This window comes from Mesitornis unicolor, unplaced genomic scaffold (assembly GCF_000695765.1).
Source record: "Mesitornis unicolor isolate BGI_N332 unplaced genomic scaffold, ASM69576v1 scaffold2041, whole genome shotgun sequence".
Taxonomy (NCBI): Eukaryota; Metazoa; Chordata; class Aves; order Mesitornithiformes; family Mesitornithidae; genus Mesitornis; species Mesitornis unicolor.
This window is the reverse complement of record NW_010164348.1, coordinates 1-18,540: the sequence shown is the minus strand read 5'-3', so window position 1 is coordinate 18,540 and position 18,540 is coordinate 1. Positions and strand designations below refer to the sequence as shown.

The 18,540-nt window shown below is 36.9% G+C and overlaps 1 protein-coding gene across 1 annotated transcript in view; it reads left to right on the top strand.

The window, feature by feature from the left end:
* SIPA1L2 (signal-induced proliferation-associated 1 like 2) overlaps positions 1-13,869 on the top strand; it is a gene marked incomplete at its 5' end in the record, with an annotated part of 68,275 nt that extends 54,406 nt beyond the window's left edge. Inside the window, 5 exons of the mRNA XM_010194274.1 lie at positions 3,232-3,363; positions 9,524-9,577; positions 10,522-10,645; positions 12,293-12,374; positions 13,234-13,869. Of these exons, the coding sequence (XP_010192576.1) occupies positions 3,232-3,363; positions 9,524-9,577; positions 10,522-10,645; positions 12,293-12,374; positions 13,234-13,380 (539 nt within the window). The remainder of the gene's footprint in view (positions 1-3,231; positions 3,364-9,523; positions 9,578-10,521; positions 10,646-12,292; positions 12,375-13,233) is intronic.
* Between the last annotated feature and the right edge of the window lie 4,671 nt (positions 13,870-18,540).

Sequence of the window (18,540 nt, the reverse complement as noted above, 5' to 3'; positions counted from 1 at the left end):
TTCAGCAGGCAGAAGTTGTCATTTGAGGACCATAGAGATATAATTGCTGATTGCGGGACAGAAGAACAGGAAGCAGACACTGGGATTTATGTCTGAATATGACTTGATATGTTTCTTCAACTGCAGCATCTTTTGGGATAACCTACTTGCTAAATGACATGTCTAGTTTGAGCACAGTAAGTGAGGAGTACTTAGATTTTTTTGTCATCTACATACAGTCTCTACATAAAAGTAGCAGTTCCAACTGAAGCAGGATATTTGTCTAGGAAGTAGAAAAGGTTATGTCAGATGAATCTTTCCTCTTTCTTTATAACTAGTTACTCTTTGAGTACAGAGGTATGTGAGACCAATGACAGTTAATTTCAGGAGCTCTGTTGGAAACTGAACTGACCGTGTAATTTGGTGAAAATAAGAACTCTTCAAAACGGTTTCTATTTTTGTGTATTGATAGTAAAAATAAAGAAAATTCTTAAGTGTAGAAAGAGTGACATAACTGAAAGGATCAGAAGCCACAAGATCAATGATTTTATGCCAAAATTAGTACAGCAAAAAAAAAGATAGTGCTTACATTGCTTCCTCAAAGGAAATAAGGGATAAGTCTGTGTTGCTTCAAAACCAACCTTGTGGGAAATGAAGATAGTGGCATGTGAGATTAGGCATATTCTCCTGGACACACAGAGGTGGGTATGCTCAAGCATAACTTGCCACCTTTGCACAAATCAGAAAGGAAGACAACAGGCAGCCTGCAGCTGCTGATGTGGCAGTCATACAGGGAAAAAGTGAGGGCAAAAGCAAGGTAAGAGGAGCAGGGAAGAATTGCAAATACAAGAGGCTAGAAATAATTAATCTCACCCAGAGCATTCCTGAAATACAAACAGTATTTTCTGATACCCCAAAGCGCAGAGGCCTATATCATTAAAGCTCCTTTTTTTCCTTACTTTTTTTCTTTTCTCCCCTGCCCTCCACTCCTCAGTTGCACAAGAACACATAATTTACAACTTAAAAATGAATTATTCTGTGGTAGCATACCTAACATAGCTGTTCAGTTATTCTGCTTATAATTTCAGCCATCAACATGATGCATTTTCATAGCTATCAATATTCAAATCTCTACTCTGGCAGGCTTTCTACAGTTGAGTTTCTCTGTCAGGGCTTATGCGGGACTGAGTAGGATCCACCCTAAGGTGAACTGAGGTTCTCACAACGACAGTGTATAATGAAGGATGACTACTGGTGAATATATCACTCCTAGACTTTAATTTGGAAAGCCAGCAAAATCGCACCGGGAACAGGCATCTTCCTGACAGGTTTCTCAATCAGTCTCTGTAGGCTGATTGCACAAAAGGAAGGGCTGTCCCTTAGGGCCTGCCTGCTGGTCTAGAACCAAAAAGCTGGTTTGCCAGCCTTTCAAATAAGGCATTCTGTCTATTTTCTACAACAGGGATGTATAAAACATTTGTACTTGCATAAATAAGGTTCTTATAATTCCCAGTTCATATACAGAAGTTCAGAGATTGCTCTGATGTTGAGCTTCCAACATATTTGCACCCTGAGGTAACCTTAGATAAGATTTTATGTATGTTTATAAGGAACTCAAAATAAAATCTTAGTATATATGTATGGGTAGAATATATTTCTATATTACTTTTTGCATTTCATATAGCATCCACTTTTTCATACTAACAGTGGGTATTGAGAAAGACATTTCTACAGAGATTCGTCAAGCTGCTTTGGATTGTAATATAACAATACTGCATCTTTCATATAAGTTGTAGAACAAGATAAATTCCTCAGTAAATAGAATTTCTACCTCTTCTGCATTGTTTTGGTTTTGTGGGACTCCTGATTTTTGACAGAGGGTTGCAGATCTGCTTCATGTTCCTGTTCCTGATTTTATTTTTTTTTAAAATAAGTTTTCCACAAAGAATATTATATGCTCTAATCATTGCTCCATGCAGTAGAATGTTGTATAACAGGCTACTGCTTTTGGACTTCTAAGTCAGAATCATTAATTCAAATAGACTTTGGTATTCTTTTTCATTGGTATCAGGAAAAAGACAACATGCCATTTTCTTAAACTATCATGTATCTTCCACTTGTTTGTGTGCATTTTTTCCTTCATTAATTTTTGTGTTTGGTGTTTTCCTAAAAATATTTCCTAAAAATATGAAAATATTCATCATCAGTATTTTGGTCTGAATCACTGGAATAACTAGATGGAAATGTCCTTCTGAAGTATTTGAAGAAAAATTACTATTTTCATTTTTTTATTTAATGGTAGTAGATACATCTGAAGCAAAATTTATTTTTCCTGTCTGTACTATGTAATAAAATTACAGTATTGTATCACTAGCTTTATGGTTAAGATGAACTGTGATTATAAATAATCTGAATGGTTTATGTTCAGTTTTAAGAACATCTGTGTGCCTATTCAGCAATATTCATTTTAATATGTTCACATTGATCAGAGTCATGACTGCTATGGATAGATACGGAAAATTTAAAACTATTTAAGATAATTATGAAAATTAGCATGTCATCTACTAAGATGCATATCTGTGGTACCTTTCTAAAAGACTGCATAACTTAAAGCTGTGTTCATTAATATACAATATATCTACAGTTTACAATGTGTTACAGCTCACTCTCGAGCTTAGAGATCAGCACACAAGTCTTGTGCCCTCAGATATACAACCACCAGTGTTATTGGGGTAGTATTTTCTATGTGAAAGTCAGTTTTGGATATAGGCTAGAATTTACAAATGCATTAAAAAAATAAAAAAGCAGGTGGTATTTTTGAAATTGCTTCTGGAACTGATATACTGAAGTTTCAGAATAAATCTCTGCATGTCAATATCTTGTATGTGTTTTCACAGCCTTCTTAAAAATATAACTTTGTGTGTCTAGCAACTTTTCTGCTCAGTGCTCAGGTTTAATATGGTATGCTTTAGGAATGGGTGCTGGCTACTCACACAGCATTCACAGGAAAATGCAAAGAACACATCATGTGCAAAGTGGCACAAAAAAAACCTTTAGAAACCCTTCCCATCCTGTTCTGCTGAAGTTTAAAAATTGTTCCACCCATACTGAGTATTGAACAGCAAAAGACAGAAACAAGAAAAATTAAGATAAGTACTCTACTTGTATATCTTTTACAGTTCATTATAATAGCTTCAAAATTAATTGTGCGTCATTGTTATAGGAAGACTAATTATTGTGTTTATTGTTTAGATGAATTCTGGTTCTCAGATGGGTCCTTATCTGATAAAGCCAAATTCAATGATCCTGGCCTGATGCCCCTGCCAGACACTGCCACAGGGCTAGACTGGTCCCACCTGGTAGATGCTGCAAGAGCGTTTGAAGGTAACAGGAAAATTTGAATAAAGATCAATGTTCAGTACAGAAACTTTTTTTTTTAAATATATATTGTGTAGCCACATTTTTAATTACAAAATTCCAGTGTTTGCCTCTGTAGCCCTTTAGTTCTTTTGGCAGTATCACTTCTTAGTGAGGAAGATTGTCACTGAAAATGTAGAGTATTTGTGATACTTTCAGGGTCTATCCTAGATACAATTCATCTACTTAGGGGCCTCAGTTCTTTCTGAAATCAATTGTAAAAAATCAGATGCGTTGAAGGAAGGATTCAAAGCACTTAAGTTAGATGTTTAAAACGAAACTGGGAATAACACTTCTCTGAGTTTATTATGTTGTGATTATAAACTTGTATGTATAGTCCAGATGATGTTGCAGTCCCTCTCAGGTTTCGTAATTAGCCCTTGAAAAACAGCAAAGATGTAGGCTATATTTGTCAGTAGCAGAACTTGAGGTGCAGGATATAGACAGGGTTTGCATTATTATAAGACTGAGTTAACTAAGAAAAAAACTCATTTGCTTCTCTGAGAGCTAAACCTACCTGTAATGTATAAACACATAAAGGTGGATGTTGGTTTGAGTGTATATATGAATATATACAGTTGAATGTTTATGTTTTGTTGTTTCTGAAGAGTGTTTTGGTTAGGTCCCTGTGCTGCCTGAAAATTTCCAACATTTCTTAAATGGTGTTACTCTTATAAGTGAATGTATGTGAAGTCAGAGGTATCTGAGAATAAGGATGACATTACCACAATCATCATTATATAAGATACAGGTCTTAACTTTATGAGGAGAACTGGTTGTGAAGTTAGTGATGAAATATTCTTCTGGTTTTTTTCAACTGAAAACAATCATGGGAGTCAGTTTTCTGGTACCTATTTCCTTCCCTAAGTATGAAGTGATAAAATTTCAATTTGAACAAAAGCTCTTCAGAACTAAACTACACTAATTTAAATAGCATTGTTAAAAACCCAAACCACCAGTGATGATTAGTGACCTAAAGTGCTGTATTGTCTCTTAACCTTACTGTATGTGCATCCATTACTACTCAGGACTACTCAAACATGCCTGTTGTAGCTGGCAGGAGCTACTGTGATGCTGTGAATCTGACAACTGTTCCCAGACATTTCAGTGTTTGATTGCTCAGGGAACATCCTTCTATTTGTTATTGACATCTTAAACAACAGAAGATAGATTTGGATTAGTAAATTACTAACTCCGTAACTTCATACTTGAAGAATATTTTTAAATACCAGTAACAATTTTGAGTTCAGCTGACTAGAAGGTCATTCTGTAACAGTTATGCTCCTGTATTGTTAGATTTATTTGAAACTTTTCTTAGGTTTTCACTATTTTTACTACATAATATTGTGATGAAAATAATTTCACTTTGGTAAATTATATGAGTGTAATTACCATTTGAATTTGAGAGAGGGAGAGGTACAACAACACAGTGCCCCACCCAAGAGAGGAGTATTCCCTTGTTGAGTTTAAATTGCAAAAATCTTAGATATACCTGTAGATAAATCTGAAGAACTGATGGTCTGAGTTGTCAGGTAGAAACTGTTTTTATTCTTTTGTTTTTTTTTAAATTATTGTAAGAGTTTGAGTAGTAAATAATACTCTTGTTTCGTATGAAGGACTGTAATTCTTTTCTTTTTAGGACTCTGCATTGGAGATATCTGTGTATATGTTAAATGATTTATATAATGTTTTGACTAAATTTGTAATACTGCAATTTGAAATTTTTACAAGGAATGGAATTTTTAAACCCTTGTTTAACTGTCTTTATTCATGTCTTGCAATTTGAAAGTCATTTCAAAAAGAATAACTGATAGGCATGTCAAAAAACATCACTGGGAGGGAATGTGTTGGTTATGAATTAGCAAATGCAGTTTCCTTATGTATTTTAATGTTGTTGACTTAGGAGTTGCTTCAACATCCTATTTAAAAATAGCTTGGAACTACTGTTCTGCATTCTATCAATGTGAAAAAAAGAGTGGATGAATCTAAAGTTTGTTTGCTTCTGAATGTAAAACTGCTTTGAACTTTTTATTAAACTGAGTGGAAATGTGATCACATTTTATATAGGACCATCTCCAAAAAACCCTAAAACAGACAACACCCCCCCTCCCCCCCCCCCCCCCCCCCCAAGTCTTCAGTGAAAAGGATCACAAAATGGGTAGGACTGATTTAAGAAATTAATGTTACAGTTGTTTTCAAGTTTGGCTTTGCTAACTTGATATTACAAAGTTGTGTTCTCTTCTAGAGCCTAAATACAAGACTTAATTTTAGGGTTTTTTTCTTTGTACAAGTTCTTCTTAACACCACTTTGTTAGAATTACCAATCTGATTCCAAGGTCACGTTTTTCCCTTGGCATCTCTCTATCCTGTTTGTTGACAGCTTACGTATTCTGATCAGTTCAACATCCATAATGTGGTCCTCACAGTACTGCATCTGTCTGTATTAAAATGAAACTTTATCTCAATTAATGATAAATATAGCCTTTTAGGGGCTTATAATGTTGGCATTAATTGTATTAAGAATTAAATACAGTAGCAAGACTTTTGCTACCATCATCTGTACTTGGAGCTTACTAATGAATATAACAAGAACAGCAGTCTCATTTTTAACTCCCTTCCTCCCCCCGCCAGATGAAGAGTTGACTAGGTTGTTATTAATTAGTATTAGCTTTTATCCAACTGAAGCCTTGGTTTTATGTAGAACAGCAGTTTTTAATCTGTGGTTCACGAGGGTGGAGTAAGTCATGACTTTTGTTTTTAATTGAAACTATTATGATAATGCATTTCCCTTTGTGAAGGTGTCATTTTCACTGCTTTTGCTTGGCAAAAACTTTTGTAGGAAGCCAAATATTTACTTGAAACTTTTCTGAAAATTCTGTTACTCCTAAGACAGGTCTTCATGGTGCAATGGCAAGCTGTGCAGGGGTTAACCACAGGCTCCAAGATCTGCATCAGTAACGGGTTTTGCTTGAGCTGTGTCTGTTGAGGGTCAGTGTCCATAAGCTGAGGCATAGTGCAACGCTATTTTAAGTCTTCACAGTGCCTTCCTTTGCAGGACATAGTCTTGACTCTCAGATCTAGCCAGATAGCATCTTTAGCATGCATGCAGTCTATAGCAAGTGGTATCCTTCCATTTCTTTCATATATGGACAGGCTACTTCCAGTTCCCTTCTCTTATTTTGGTGTGGGACCTGCAGAGAGATGGTAAGCAGGGAGCAGCTGATGTGCTAGAACTACACTGTTGGAATATTTTTGTACCCATCCCTGAAGCAAACAATAAAAAATAGAAAGAAATGGATGTGACTGTACAGCAAAAGAGGCAGGGTTTTAGGGAGGGAAGTTGGGGTGAAAAAGGAGAAGTTAAAGAAAAAAAAGAAAGCAAGCAACATGTTGAACTGATTAAAGATAAAGATATGGGGATTCATAGAGTGAATTGGGAAGACAAATTAGAAAAAGGAAAACAAAGAAGTCTCAGAAAAGAATAAGGGAGAAGAAGAGAATGCATTTTTTAATTCTCTTTTTGTATTATCCTTCTGATAGATGCCCAGGTTAGGGAAGAAGGACTGGCTTTCGACATGTGTGTTGTGTTGCTGATAGCTAATTTTGGATCTTGTTGTATTTTGGGTAACCAAAGGAGAAGCCTTTCTACATGTCCATATGTCGTTATACTGTCATTATAGAAGAGAATTGACACAAACATAAATATTGATTATTATTATGAATAGATCTTTGTATTATTTTTGCTACTTTAAATTGGGTTTGCTGTGCCTAAAAAAAGCTGTTTAGTGTTGGGTAAATCAAATTGTGGCAGTTAACAACCTAAGAAAATCCCTCTGGTACCTCTGATTTAGTTCATTAAAATAGGTGGTTTCAACTTCTGGTTTTTACCCAGGTTATTTTTATGAAACTCTACTGCTGCCAAACAGAATGCAATGTTTCTTAATGCCAGTTTATCTTTGGAGAAACATCTGTGCTACTATAATTAATATTATTTTAATACTTCCATTTAAATCCTTTAGAGCTCAATGCAAGTAATGCTGCACATAACATAATGAGAAAGAAGTGAAGCATTCAGCATGAGAGATAATTATTTTAACTAAATTAGTATACTAAACTACTAGAGAAAGAATAAAAAATGAAAATATTTAGTGAACATTTGGTCATTTGTAGTGCATGCATGTGTAACTCTTTTTGCTTCAGTGCATACGTCAGTGTGGGTAGACTTTGCCTTAATAACGAGAGAAGCGGCTTCATGCCGTATCATCATTTTAGCCTTTTCTGCTCTCCAGTACATCAAAATTATCTGGAGTTTTTTCTGGCCTCTGTTAGTGGGCTGGAAAAATCCAGATTCAAAATCCTAGTGGTTACAACTGTACAATTCTATTACTTTAAAGTGAGATATGAATTTTGTCTCATCTTTGATCTTGCTAACTCAACTGTTGCTTAAAGTTTTGATAGAAATACCAATATATTTTTGCAAATAGTTTTCTATAGTTACTGAAAATAAAAATGTGTCTTTAAAAGTACTTGAAAAGTATTCAAAGTAAAAATATTTTGCTAGTCCAGGATCTTGTTGATGTACTAGTTATTACAGAGGTTTATTGTGTTACTAGCTTGTTCAGAGAATGATTTTGACACTAACCTCACTTTGAAACTTAGGTAACTGCTCTTTGAAGAGTAGGAATTTACGTAGTATGCTATATGATTGGAAAATTCTGGTTATTAGTGGCCATGTAGCGACCTTATTCCTCACCTGATGAATGTGAGAATATGGTTTCATATTTTATAAAGTTACGAATATTGGAATAATATGTTTAAGTTTTACTAGGAAAATAGAAAAGATTAACAATTAATTTCCTACTCTAAGTGTTAATATTATTTTTAAATTATATGAAGTTGAAATTCATTAAGGGCTACACAAGAAAGAAAAGGTTAATCCACATAGTCTACTTCATTGGAATCACACGTTTTTATATTTTTGTTGTGTGTGGAAATAATAGCAAAATATTTTAAAAGATTGTGTTTAAAATGGCATCATGGGATTTCATTAACAGCTGCATGTACCTGTTTTTTGGGCCTGCTTTTCTCCATCAAGAAGACGATGCTTTCAAATACTGCTGGGGAGAGCAAACTGACAAAATGTTTTCTCAACTGACAAAATAAACCAGACAAATGGCCATTCTCTTTAAGTACACTTACTCAGCAGAGAGAGAAAAATGTAGATTTTTTTTTATATTAGAGTAAAATTGCCTCCAAGACACAATGTCACATGTCACATATTGTTGGTTGTAGAAAAAGCAGCAATATCGTAACATTTATTGCTGGCTGCATTTTCTTCTATCAAGTGGTAATGAAAATGTGAACGCTGCAGAGGTGAAATCAATAATTAGATTTATACTTCAGACTGATGGTTTATACAGTCTCATTCCTGGCCTACACGCTGCATTTGATCTGGGAAACTAGTTTTAGTTTATCTGTACTAATTAAATCTATTCAGCTTAAGTTTCAAGCCTGTAGATGATGTCATTGATTCTGTTTAAAGTTTTATTTTTATCTTACTGTTGGCACATACAAAAAAGTCATGCACATATTTGCTGAGATCCATCACTAGTCAGAAATAAGGATAAAAGCAGGGGAGAGGACTGTGGTCTTTAAAACTGGACAAAAAATGATATGCATCTTTTCTTCATTATATTATAAAATGAATTGTCAAACTTTGCTATTCCTAAAAACTATTAATTTTAAAAAACCCTTTAAAGAGATCTTTAGTGATTTCCTGTTTTTGTTTGGTAGAGCTTTTAACCCAAAATTTCCTTCCTAGTTAAAATGATCTGGCCTGTATTTACTGTTGGGGTGCTTAGAATTTGGGGGGTTGTCTTTCTACATATCATGCCAAGTTGTCATGCTGTGTTGCGATACTGGGTATTACTGTTAGCGACATGGGGCATGACTCCTCATGCTTTCCTGTAACATTGGTGTTGTGTAAAAATGGCGTTGCAAGGCTGAGTGAGATCCAGCATGAGTTGCACGGGGAGTATCCCGCTGTGTGTGCTGTACTTGAGGGCCACAGCTGCTCCAGTGCAGATGGACTGTCTTGTTTATAGGAACATTCTAAATCTTATTCCAGGTTTTGACTCAGATGAAGAATTTGGGCCGTTCTGTCATCACACGCCGTTTCTAGGTGATGGTCTGGGATTGATGACTTTTGCCTTTTGTAAACTTTCTTTAATATCTCCTATGTTTGCACGTTTGCATGACAATGCAAGCTTCGGGCCTGCGGGGTGGTACAGCAAAGGGGAGAAAGGGCAAGGCAGGCATGTTGTCACCAGAATTATACAAGCCTGCAGACATGGATTTTGTTTGACAGAAATATGTTAAATCAATCTCCACAGAATATGGATATTTTTAATTTTTTTTTTTTAAAGAAGACAAATTAAGTCCTAATGAATGCATCATTTACTCCTGTTCTGTGCAATGATGATCTGCATGGCATACTTCTATTATGTGGTGACTGATGTATTTTGGCAACCACTCTGTATATCCATAGGTAATTACATCTGTGCTTGTTAGATTATGTTCTAGTGGAATCCAATGTAGGGAATAGCGTGCCTTGGTAATATATATAACAAAAACTCAATTGATAAGAATAGTGTGAATGTATTGTTTTTCAAGTATGCAGATTGCCATTAGGTTCTGCAAATACTTGAGACAGTAAAACAGTATGAAATGAACAATGCCGTTTTCTAAGAAATCTGATGGCTTTAAGTCCATGGAAAACACAAATGTTTTTGCTGAATTATTATTGTCATTGGTTGTGGACCTGAATTCTCAAATGGTTTTCTGCAGATTTCATCAAGACCAATTTACTGTTCATACCAGCATTAACTGGTCCAAACCAATCTGTCTTACTCTGCTGATAGACACAAAAAATTGCTTTGAGGTTGCCTTTGGATGCAGATGTGGGGAAGCCAACTAGTTGGAATATACTTTACATCTGCCAATTATCTTCAAAGCTGTGATGTAGAAACCTACATCCACTTGTCTAACTGAACCAGGATAATGTATAGCCTTTTATTTTGTATGTATGTCCAGCTGTAAACATATCCTTATGTTACTTTTTTACAGATCAGAGAGTAGCATCTTTTTGCACCTTGAATGATATGCAGCAAGCTCAGGGCTTGGAAGGAACACAAGAGCTACCTTTGGATGAAAGTCCCACAGATGGAAAAGATTTCCTTGAGGCTACTGGGTATGTAGAATTAAAGTGTATTTCTTACAAAAATATTTTAAGAAAATATTTTATCATAATGTTGCATGTAAATTGCCTGTATGCATGTTTCACTGCTATTTGTTGGAAGACTTGTTACTTTGACTGACCATGTCCTTAATTTCGAAAAATGTTGTTTCGCTGACCAGTTCTATCTTGAAAACTTGTAGTATGGTCAGTTAAAGCACTCACACTAGAATAGGCCTCTAATGCAGAGTACGGTTAGATGCAGATTTTCAGGTAATCACATTTTTCACTGTATTCCTCCTGTACGTGAATAATTTGGATTACGCTTACTTCTATTTTTATTTGAATAGAACTGAAAACAGGAGGTCAACTCTGTAGTGTGCAATAACCTTATCTGAAGCAAATGTCTGAGACCTTGAAACAAGTGTTCCTCCCTGTCTTTTGTAACTATTTGCTAGTTGCAAATCCATAATTATTCATTTATACTGAGATAAATCAATCAAGAGAATCTGTAACTAAGGACTCCAGGATACTTTTATGCCAAACTGATGAATTCTTCAAATTCTTCCCAGTGCTCTGAGAGAGATTATTCTTTTTTTCTTTTCCTTTTTTTGTTCCCCCTGTCTTCCTTGCTGTGAGGAGTATACTTGTTAAAAACACAAATTCAGCAGTATAATCTGTCCACTAGCATGCTTTAAAAGAAAAATACATCTTTGATTAGTTTTGCTCCTCAGCTGCAGGAACGTAAGAACAAGAAATGGAGGGAAAAGTCTTCCTGCTTGTTAGACTATCACATTTTAATTTGAACCAATTTTACACAAATTAACTTACTTACATGGTAAAGTGCGTTTATTGTAATGACTTGTAAGTCCATATCTTTCCCTAGCCTAGTGATCAGTAAGGGTTGCAAAAGACTTAGAGATGTTCCACTTCTAGTATCAGCATATCTGTCAGATTTGTGCACTTGCATGAAGCAGCTGATTCAGCTTTGCATATAAAGCTTCTCTCTTCTAGGCAAAATGATTCACATTATGGCTAATTTATTCTATAATGTGTATGAAACTGTCTCCCACAGTGCTCATGGTCATACAGGAAACAGAAGCTATTCTCAGTGTTTTCCTTCAGTCATGTGTTTGATTAACCTGTGGCGGTATTTCATATGTTTTGACCTTTAAACAAAATATTTGTCTCCATAAAGCCAAAGGTTTATGTTTTACTGGAAATGACACAACTGCAGACCAGACAAAAGAACTTTTAACAGCTCTTTTGGTTTACAGTAATTGCTGCTGCTGCTTGCTTTACATTAGTACAGTCCTTATCAGAAAGTAGCTTGTTAACAAATGTGCTTGGCGCACCATTTAGCAGCAAGTTTGACTTGCACTGTGAGGGTATGCGCAAATAATTCTTAAAACATTCCTTTCTAAAAACACTGTAATTTCTGCCTGATTTGCATGAGAGGCAGTGTTAGGCATAGTTCAGATATTGCAGCAATGGGTTTATGTCCCAGTAAGTCTTTTGCTGATGCTGGTTTTGTTTGTGTTTTCCTAATTAGGCCTAAACTGATTTATTTCCTTTGCTATCACTAAAAGTGTTACTCTGCAAAAGCTGAGGGAGAAAATGTTTTTAACTAACCCAGAGTGAAGGTAGTGGTTTACTTTACAGGGAACATGCTCCAAGCACTCTGACTGGAAAAGTAAACCAGCTAGAAGTCATCCTTCGGCAACTACAAACCGACCTGAGAAAGGTAAGAGATCATTAGTGATATTATTGCTCTCCAGTTTTAATATTTGCATTTTTATTCAGAGTTCATCAAGGGCTTGAAAAAAAGTGCATCAGTTAAACTAGAGAGTGTAATTAATTAGTGGTAGAGCCCAGTGACAGATCGGACACTGAGGTGCAGAAGGTCCTGTGGGAATTGTTAGGTGAACAAGCTATCCAAGGCTATCCAAGTCTTTATTCAAGAGTAATTGCCCTACATATGGTCATACCCCAGGAAGAATTAGGCACTTTATCTCCATTTATAGTACTTTGGATTTAACAAAGGATAGGGATGTGGACACTATTGCTAAGTAATTAACACTCTAAATTTGTCATCCTTGTTGCCTTGTGGTATCTTGATCATGTAGCAATAACTTGCTTTGAGTCTCGTTTGCTGTCTAATTTCTGAGCTGGAAACAATGGCAGGACTGGTAGAAATGAGACTGCTTTTGGTAAGAAAATAATCATGTAAGTGAAAATTTCAAAATTAGATATTTTTCATCCTTAAAATATGTGTGAAATCAGTTCTTTATGACTTGGGCTCTCACATATGATTTGTAATAGCTAAAAGCTTCTTATCCTTTTAGTACTCAATTTTTTTGTTTAATTGAGTAAACTATAATTTCTATATTGAAGTGGCATCTAGTTTTCTTTTTAGCTTGCAGTATTTTCTCAGAATGAATAAGGTAGATGGAGCATATTTGGGGAATTAACTTACTGTTAGTAGTTGTCAGAATGGATCAGGGAGCTCAACAAAATATAACTGTATGTCTTGCACAGAAATCTTAATAAAAAAAAATGCTGTCATTACGACTTCTCACTTTACCCATGTCTTTGTTAACCAGGAAAAACAGGACAAGGCGGTTCTCCAAGCAGAGGTACAGCATCTGAGACAAGATAACATGAGACTTCAGGAGGAGTCTCAAACAGCAGCTGCTCAACTGAGGAAATTTACAGAATGGTTTTTCAATACAATAGACAAAAAATCCTAATGATTTAGCCCCCAGAAAATACTTATTTGAACAGTGTAACAGCTGTATTTATTGAATTAGCAGGGTAATAATTTCACTGTGTTCACAATCCATTTTAGGTGTTTCTGCTACATTCTCTGTCCAGCTTTATTTGTTTGAAAAGGAGAGATAACTGCGGTAATCCATCTTTAAATTCATATGAAGAAAGCAGAGAATAGCAGATATTTGTTTGTGTGCAGATGAATGTAAAAAATCCTTAGTGTCATTTTAGACATTTTTAGAAGATGCTCTGGCTGAGGCTTGCCTGAAGAGGAATATTTGGGGTTTTAGTTCCTGCATTTCAGGTGCACTGGTGAAGATGTTAAAGCAATTTACATTAGCTTGGGCTTGAGTATTGTAAGATAAAAAGAATAACCAGACATATACTTTAATGTTTAAAAGGTGCTCTATTTTTTTGTATGTACAGTAGTTTTATTTCCACAGTCCACATTGTCATAGCAATAAGAATGGAGGTATAGTGAATAGTCACAAAGCTGTGTTTATAAAATGTTAGCACTGATGTGTTTAACACTAGTTTGGATGCAGATACATTAGAGATTATTTATTTGCAGGAACAAATGGTGCCTGAATATAAACAGTGTTCTGATTTTCTAAAAATACACATGCCTTGTAAATGGCTCACTGGGGTTAACCCATTCCTAATGTCAGTTACTTTTGTATAGTTGATGTTCAGCTAAACAGTTACATTGCTTAACTATTGGAATCATGTATGGTGTGAGCCAGCCAATCAATTGTACAATGCCAAATTTGTTTATCTTTGTACAGAAGCTTCGATCAAGTGTCTTGTATTTAACACCTTTATTTAAGCTTATTTAACCTTAAACTGTTGTTTTTATAAAGTTTGTTTTATCTGCACTATGGTGAGGTCAGTTGGTTGCAAGTTGTAATATTTTTAGCTTGCCAAGACTGTACTGAGGAGTTCTAGAAAATTCTAACAATTGGATGCTGCTAGTACACAATTGATTTGTTTGTATGCTTTAACATTTTTAACTGTTTAATTTGAAATGAACATACATCCAGCTTTTTTAATAAACGTTAAAAATCTAAACCTGAATTATTTTATCTTGTATTATCTATAATCAGTATCATCAATAATAGCTTGTGTACCTGTTCAGCCCACTCTCTGGGTTCTCAATCCAGAGATGGTCCAACCCCCCCAGAGCTGGATCTCATGATCCCCTGTTACAAATGAGGGATTGTCAGCATTACCAATGTTATGGTTTTTTTTCTGTTTTCTGTCCAATAACTGAGGAGGTAGCTTCATAGGTTGAGGAACAAAAGCTGTTTAGACTGTTCCCAGGCACTGACTAGTGTCCTAGGAGAAAAAAACTGCTTTACCCAAAAATGCATCCTAAAGAAAGTTTTCAAAAGGGGTCTAGTTTTCTCTTATTAATTTACATTAGTTGTACCATCAAATGGCTTGCCATCTTCTTGTGCCTGCAATTGAGGATTTGATTGCAGTGTTAGCATATATGAGATATTTAGTGTATAGTACTGAGCTCTTAAAGTCTACACCAAAAAAGTACAGTTTAGCAAAATAAAAAGCTAATGAGCACGTTAAGAGTTATTCTTTTGAGAGGAGAAAAATTAGTTCAAGATCATGGTTGTATCCTTGTTTCCTTTCAGCTGCTGAATGCATTCAGGCTAACCTACAAAAAATTGTTGAATAGTTAAAAAATATATTCACCCTATGCAAGTAAGATTCTGTGTCCTTTGTTAGTGCACATTGGCTAAGAAATGTTTTTTAAGTTGAACAGACATCTGTCTCTCCTATAACAAGTGTTCTCAATGACTGCTTTTAGGGAAGGTTATACATAGCAGGTAACCAAGGCTTTGGTATCATTACATTCAAATGAAAAAGACTATTTTGTCTTTGTATTTTTCATCAAAAACTCTGACTTTTACATACCGAACAATATCCATTAAGCTGTATTAAGAGGGTAATTAAACATGGCAGTCATGTTACACTAGATTCTGATATAAGCACCTTACAGGAGTCATTAGCAAACCCATCTGGCTGGAGACCTTGCCAAACAACAGTGCTGAACAACTGGGCAATTTATCTGTGAACATATTTCTGTGTGGATTGGTTTGCCCACTTTGAAAAGCTGTGCTAACTGAAATGAACTTGAGAATAAGCATGTTCTGAAGGGAGGCTGTTAGAGTTTATAGACAAATATTCATTTTATCTCTTTGTCTCTCAGTTATTGAAAACAAATATTATTTTAACCACCTGCATGAAAAGGATTTTCAGTATTTTTCTGTCTTTTCCCATACAATTGAAAACATTTTATTCCCAAGAGTGACAGAAAACTTTGTCTACAAATCTCTTATTCCCTTTGCTGACAAAAGCAGCTGTGGCAGAGGTACATGGTTCTTCAGTAAGTAAATTTCACCATGGGAAAAAGCTTTTAGTCTGGCTTTTGTTGTTTTAATGACATGTGAACACAATATTTATCAGACACCATAATACAGTTTTGGCATAGGTAAAGGACATTTAATTGGACATTTTCATTAACTGGTTTTTAAGACTAATCCTCTCAGACATTTTGGTAACAAAAATGCCTGTTTTGGACACATGGAGGCAAATACTAGGAGTACATAAACAACTGGGGTGGAGAAATAAGAAAATTTAATGTTGCTAACGCAGGTTTTGGGGGTGAGAGGATATCTTTCAGGCTCGCTCTTATCTAGTCCCAGGACTGGACACCTTTTAGTGCCTGAAATCATATGTTCAGTGGGCTCTGGCTTAGCTTCATTTAGAAGCTCTGTGCTCTAGACCAATCCATATGGAGAGAGTCCAGCATAGGGCTACAAAGATGATTAAGGGAGTGGAGCATCTCCCTTATGAGGAGCGGCTGAGGGAGCTGGGTCTCTTTAGTTTGCAGAAGAGGAGACTGAGGGGAGACCTCATTCATGTTTATAAATATTTAAAGGGTGAGTGTCACGAGGATGGAGCCAGGCTCTTCTTCGTGACAAACAATGATAAGACAAGGGGTAATGGGCACAAGCTGGAACACAGGAGGTTCCACTTAAATTTGAGAAGAAACTTCTTCTCGGTGAGGGTGACAGAGCGCTGGAACAGGCTGCCCAGAGAGGTTGTGGAGTCTCCTTCTCTGGTGACATTCAAAACCCGCCTGGATGCCTTCCTGTGTAACCTCATCTAGGTGTTCCTGCTCCGGCAGGGGGATTGGACTAGATGATCTTTTGAGGTCCCTTCCAATCCCTAACGTTCTGTGATTCTGTGTGAACCAAAGCAGAGTAAGTGGGGACAATTGGGAAATTCACTTCAAAAATGTGTTTGTGATCTGAATTAAAACAGTAATATGGAAGTGTTTTAAATGTCAGCAAAGCCTTCCCAGCACACCAGGCCATGCTGATAGGCAGAAACATGTGAGCCAACACGGGTGTTTTCTTCTGTCAAAGGGACAAATATAAATCATGGCAAAATTACAAAATGGTTCTGCCTTGAAAGTGGCAACCTAATTGGCTCGCCAAGCCACTTTCCATCATTTATCAGCAGTCCTGGCTAACTGGGGAGGTCCCAGTCGACTGGAGGCTTTCAAATGTGGTGCCAATCTGCAAGAAGGGCCTGAAGGAGGACCTGGGGAACTCCAGGCCTGTCAGTCTGACCTCGATGCCAGGGAAGGTGATGGAACAGATCATCTTGAGTGCCATCACATGGCACATGCAGGACAGCCAAGCAATCAGGCCCAGTCAGCATGGGTTCAGGAAGGGTAGGTCCTGCTTGACTAATCTTATCTCCTTTTATGACGAGGTGACCTGCTTGGTGGACGAGCCTACCTGGATTTAGTAAAGCTTTGACACCGTCTCCCACAGTATCCTCCTGAAGAAGCTGGCTGCACATGGCATGGACCGGCATGCGCCTCACTAGGTAAAACACTGGCTGGATGGCTGAGCCCAAAGATTTGTGGTGAATGGAGCTAAATCCAGCTGGTGGCCAGTCACAAGTGGTGTTCCCCAGGGCTCAATACTGGGGCCGCTTCTGTTTAATATCTGTATCAATTACATGGACGAGGGAATCAAGTACCCTCAGTAAGTTTGCAGATGACACCAAGTTGGGCAGGAATGTTGATCTGCTTCAGGGTAGGAAGGCTCTGCAGAGGGACCTGGATAGGCTGGATCGATGGGCTGAGGCCAATTGTATGAGCTTCAACAAGGCCAAGTACCGGGTCCTGCACTTGGGTCACAACAACCCCATGCAACACTACAGTCATGGGGAGAAGTAACTGGAGAGTTGCCCAGAGGAGAAGGACGTGGAGGTGTTGATTGACAATCAGCTGAATATGAGCCAGCAGTGTGCCCAGGTGGCCAAGAAGGCCAATGGTATCCTGGCCTACATCAAGAGTAGTATGGTCAGCAGGTCTAGGGAAGTGATCCTTCCCCTGCACTTGGCACTGGTGAGGCCACACCTCGAATATTGTGTTCAGTTTTGGGCCACTCACTACAAGAGGGACATCAATATGCTGGACCATGTCTGGAGAAGGGCAGCAAAGCTGGTGAAGGGTTTAAAGCACAAGCCTTATGAGGAGCAGCAGAGGAAACTGGGGTGGTTTAATTTGGAGAAGAGGAGACTGAGGGGGAGACCTTATCACTCTCTACAACTAGCTGAAAGGAGTTTGTAGCGAGGTGGGTGTTCATTTCTTCTCTCTGGTAGCTAGTGGCAGGACAAGGGAAAATGGCCTCAAGTTGCGCCAGGGGAGTTTTATATTGGATATTAGGAGGAATTTCTTTACTGAAAGACTTGTCAAGCACTGGAACAGGCTGCAAATGGAGGTGGTTGAATCACCATCCCTGGAGGTGTTTAAAAGACGAGTAGATGTCATGCTTAGGTACGTGATCTAGTGGTGAACTTAGTAGGGCAGGATTGATCACTGGACTTGATGATCTTAAAAGTCTTTTCCAACTGAAACCATTCTACGATTCTATATGTAGGATCTTTATTGAAGGGATCCTTACTGAGACATTTCTCTCAATATGGACTCTATTTATCATGTATAGCTTTTTTCTGAGACTACTATTACAAAAAAAAAGGTATAATTTTTGGTATTTTTTTTGTTTCTGAGAGTGTATATACAAGATAACCGAGTGATCAGGCCC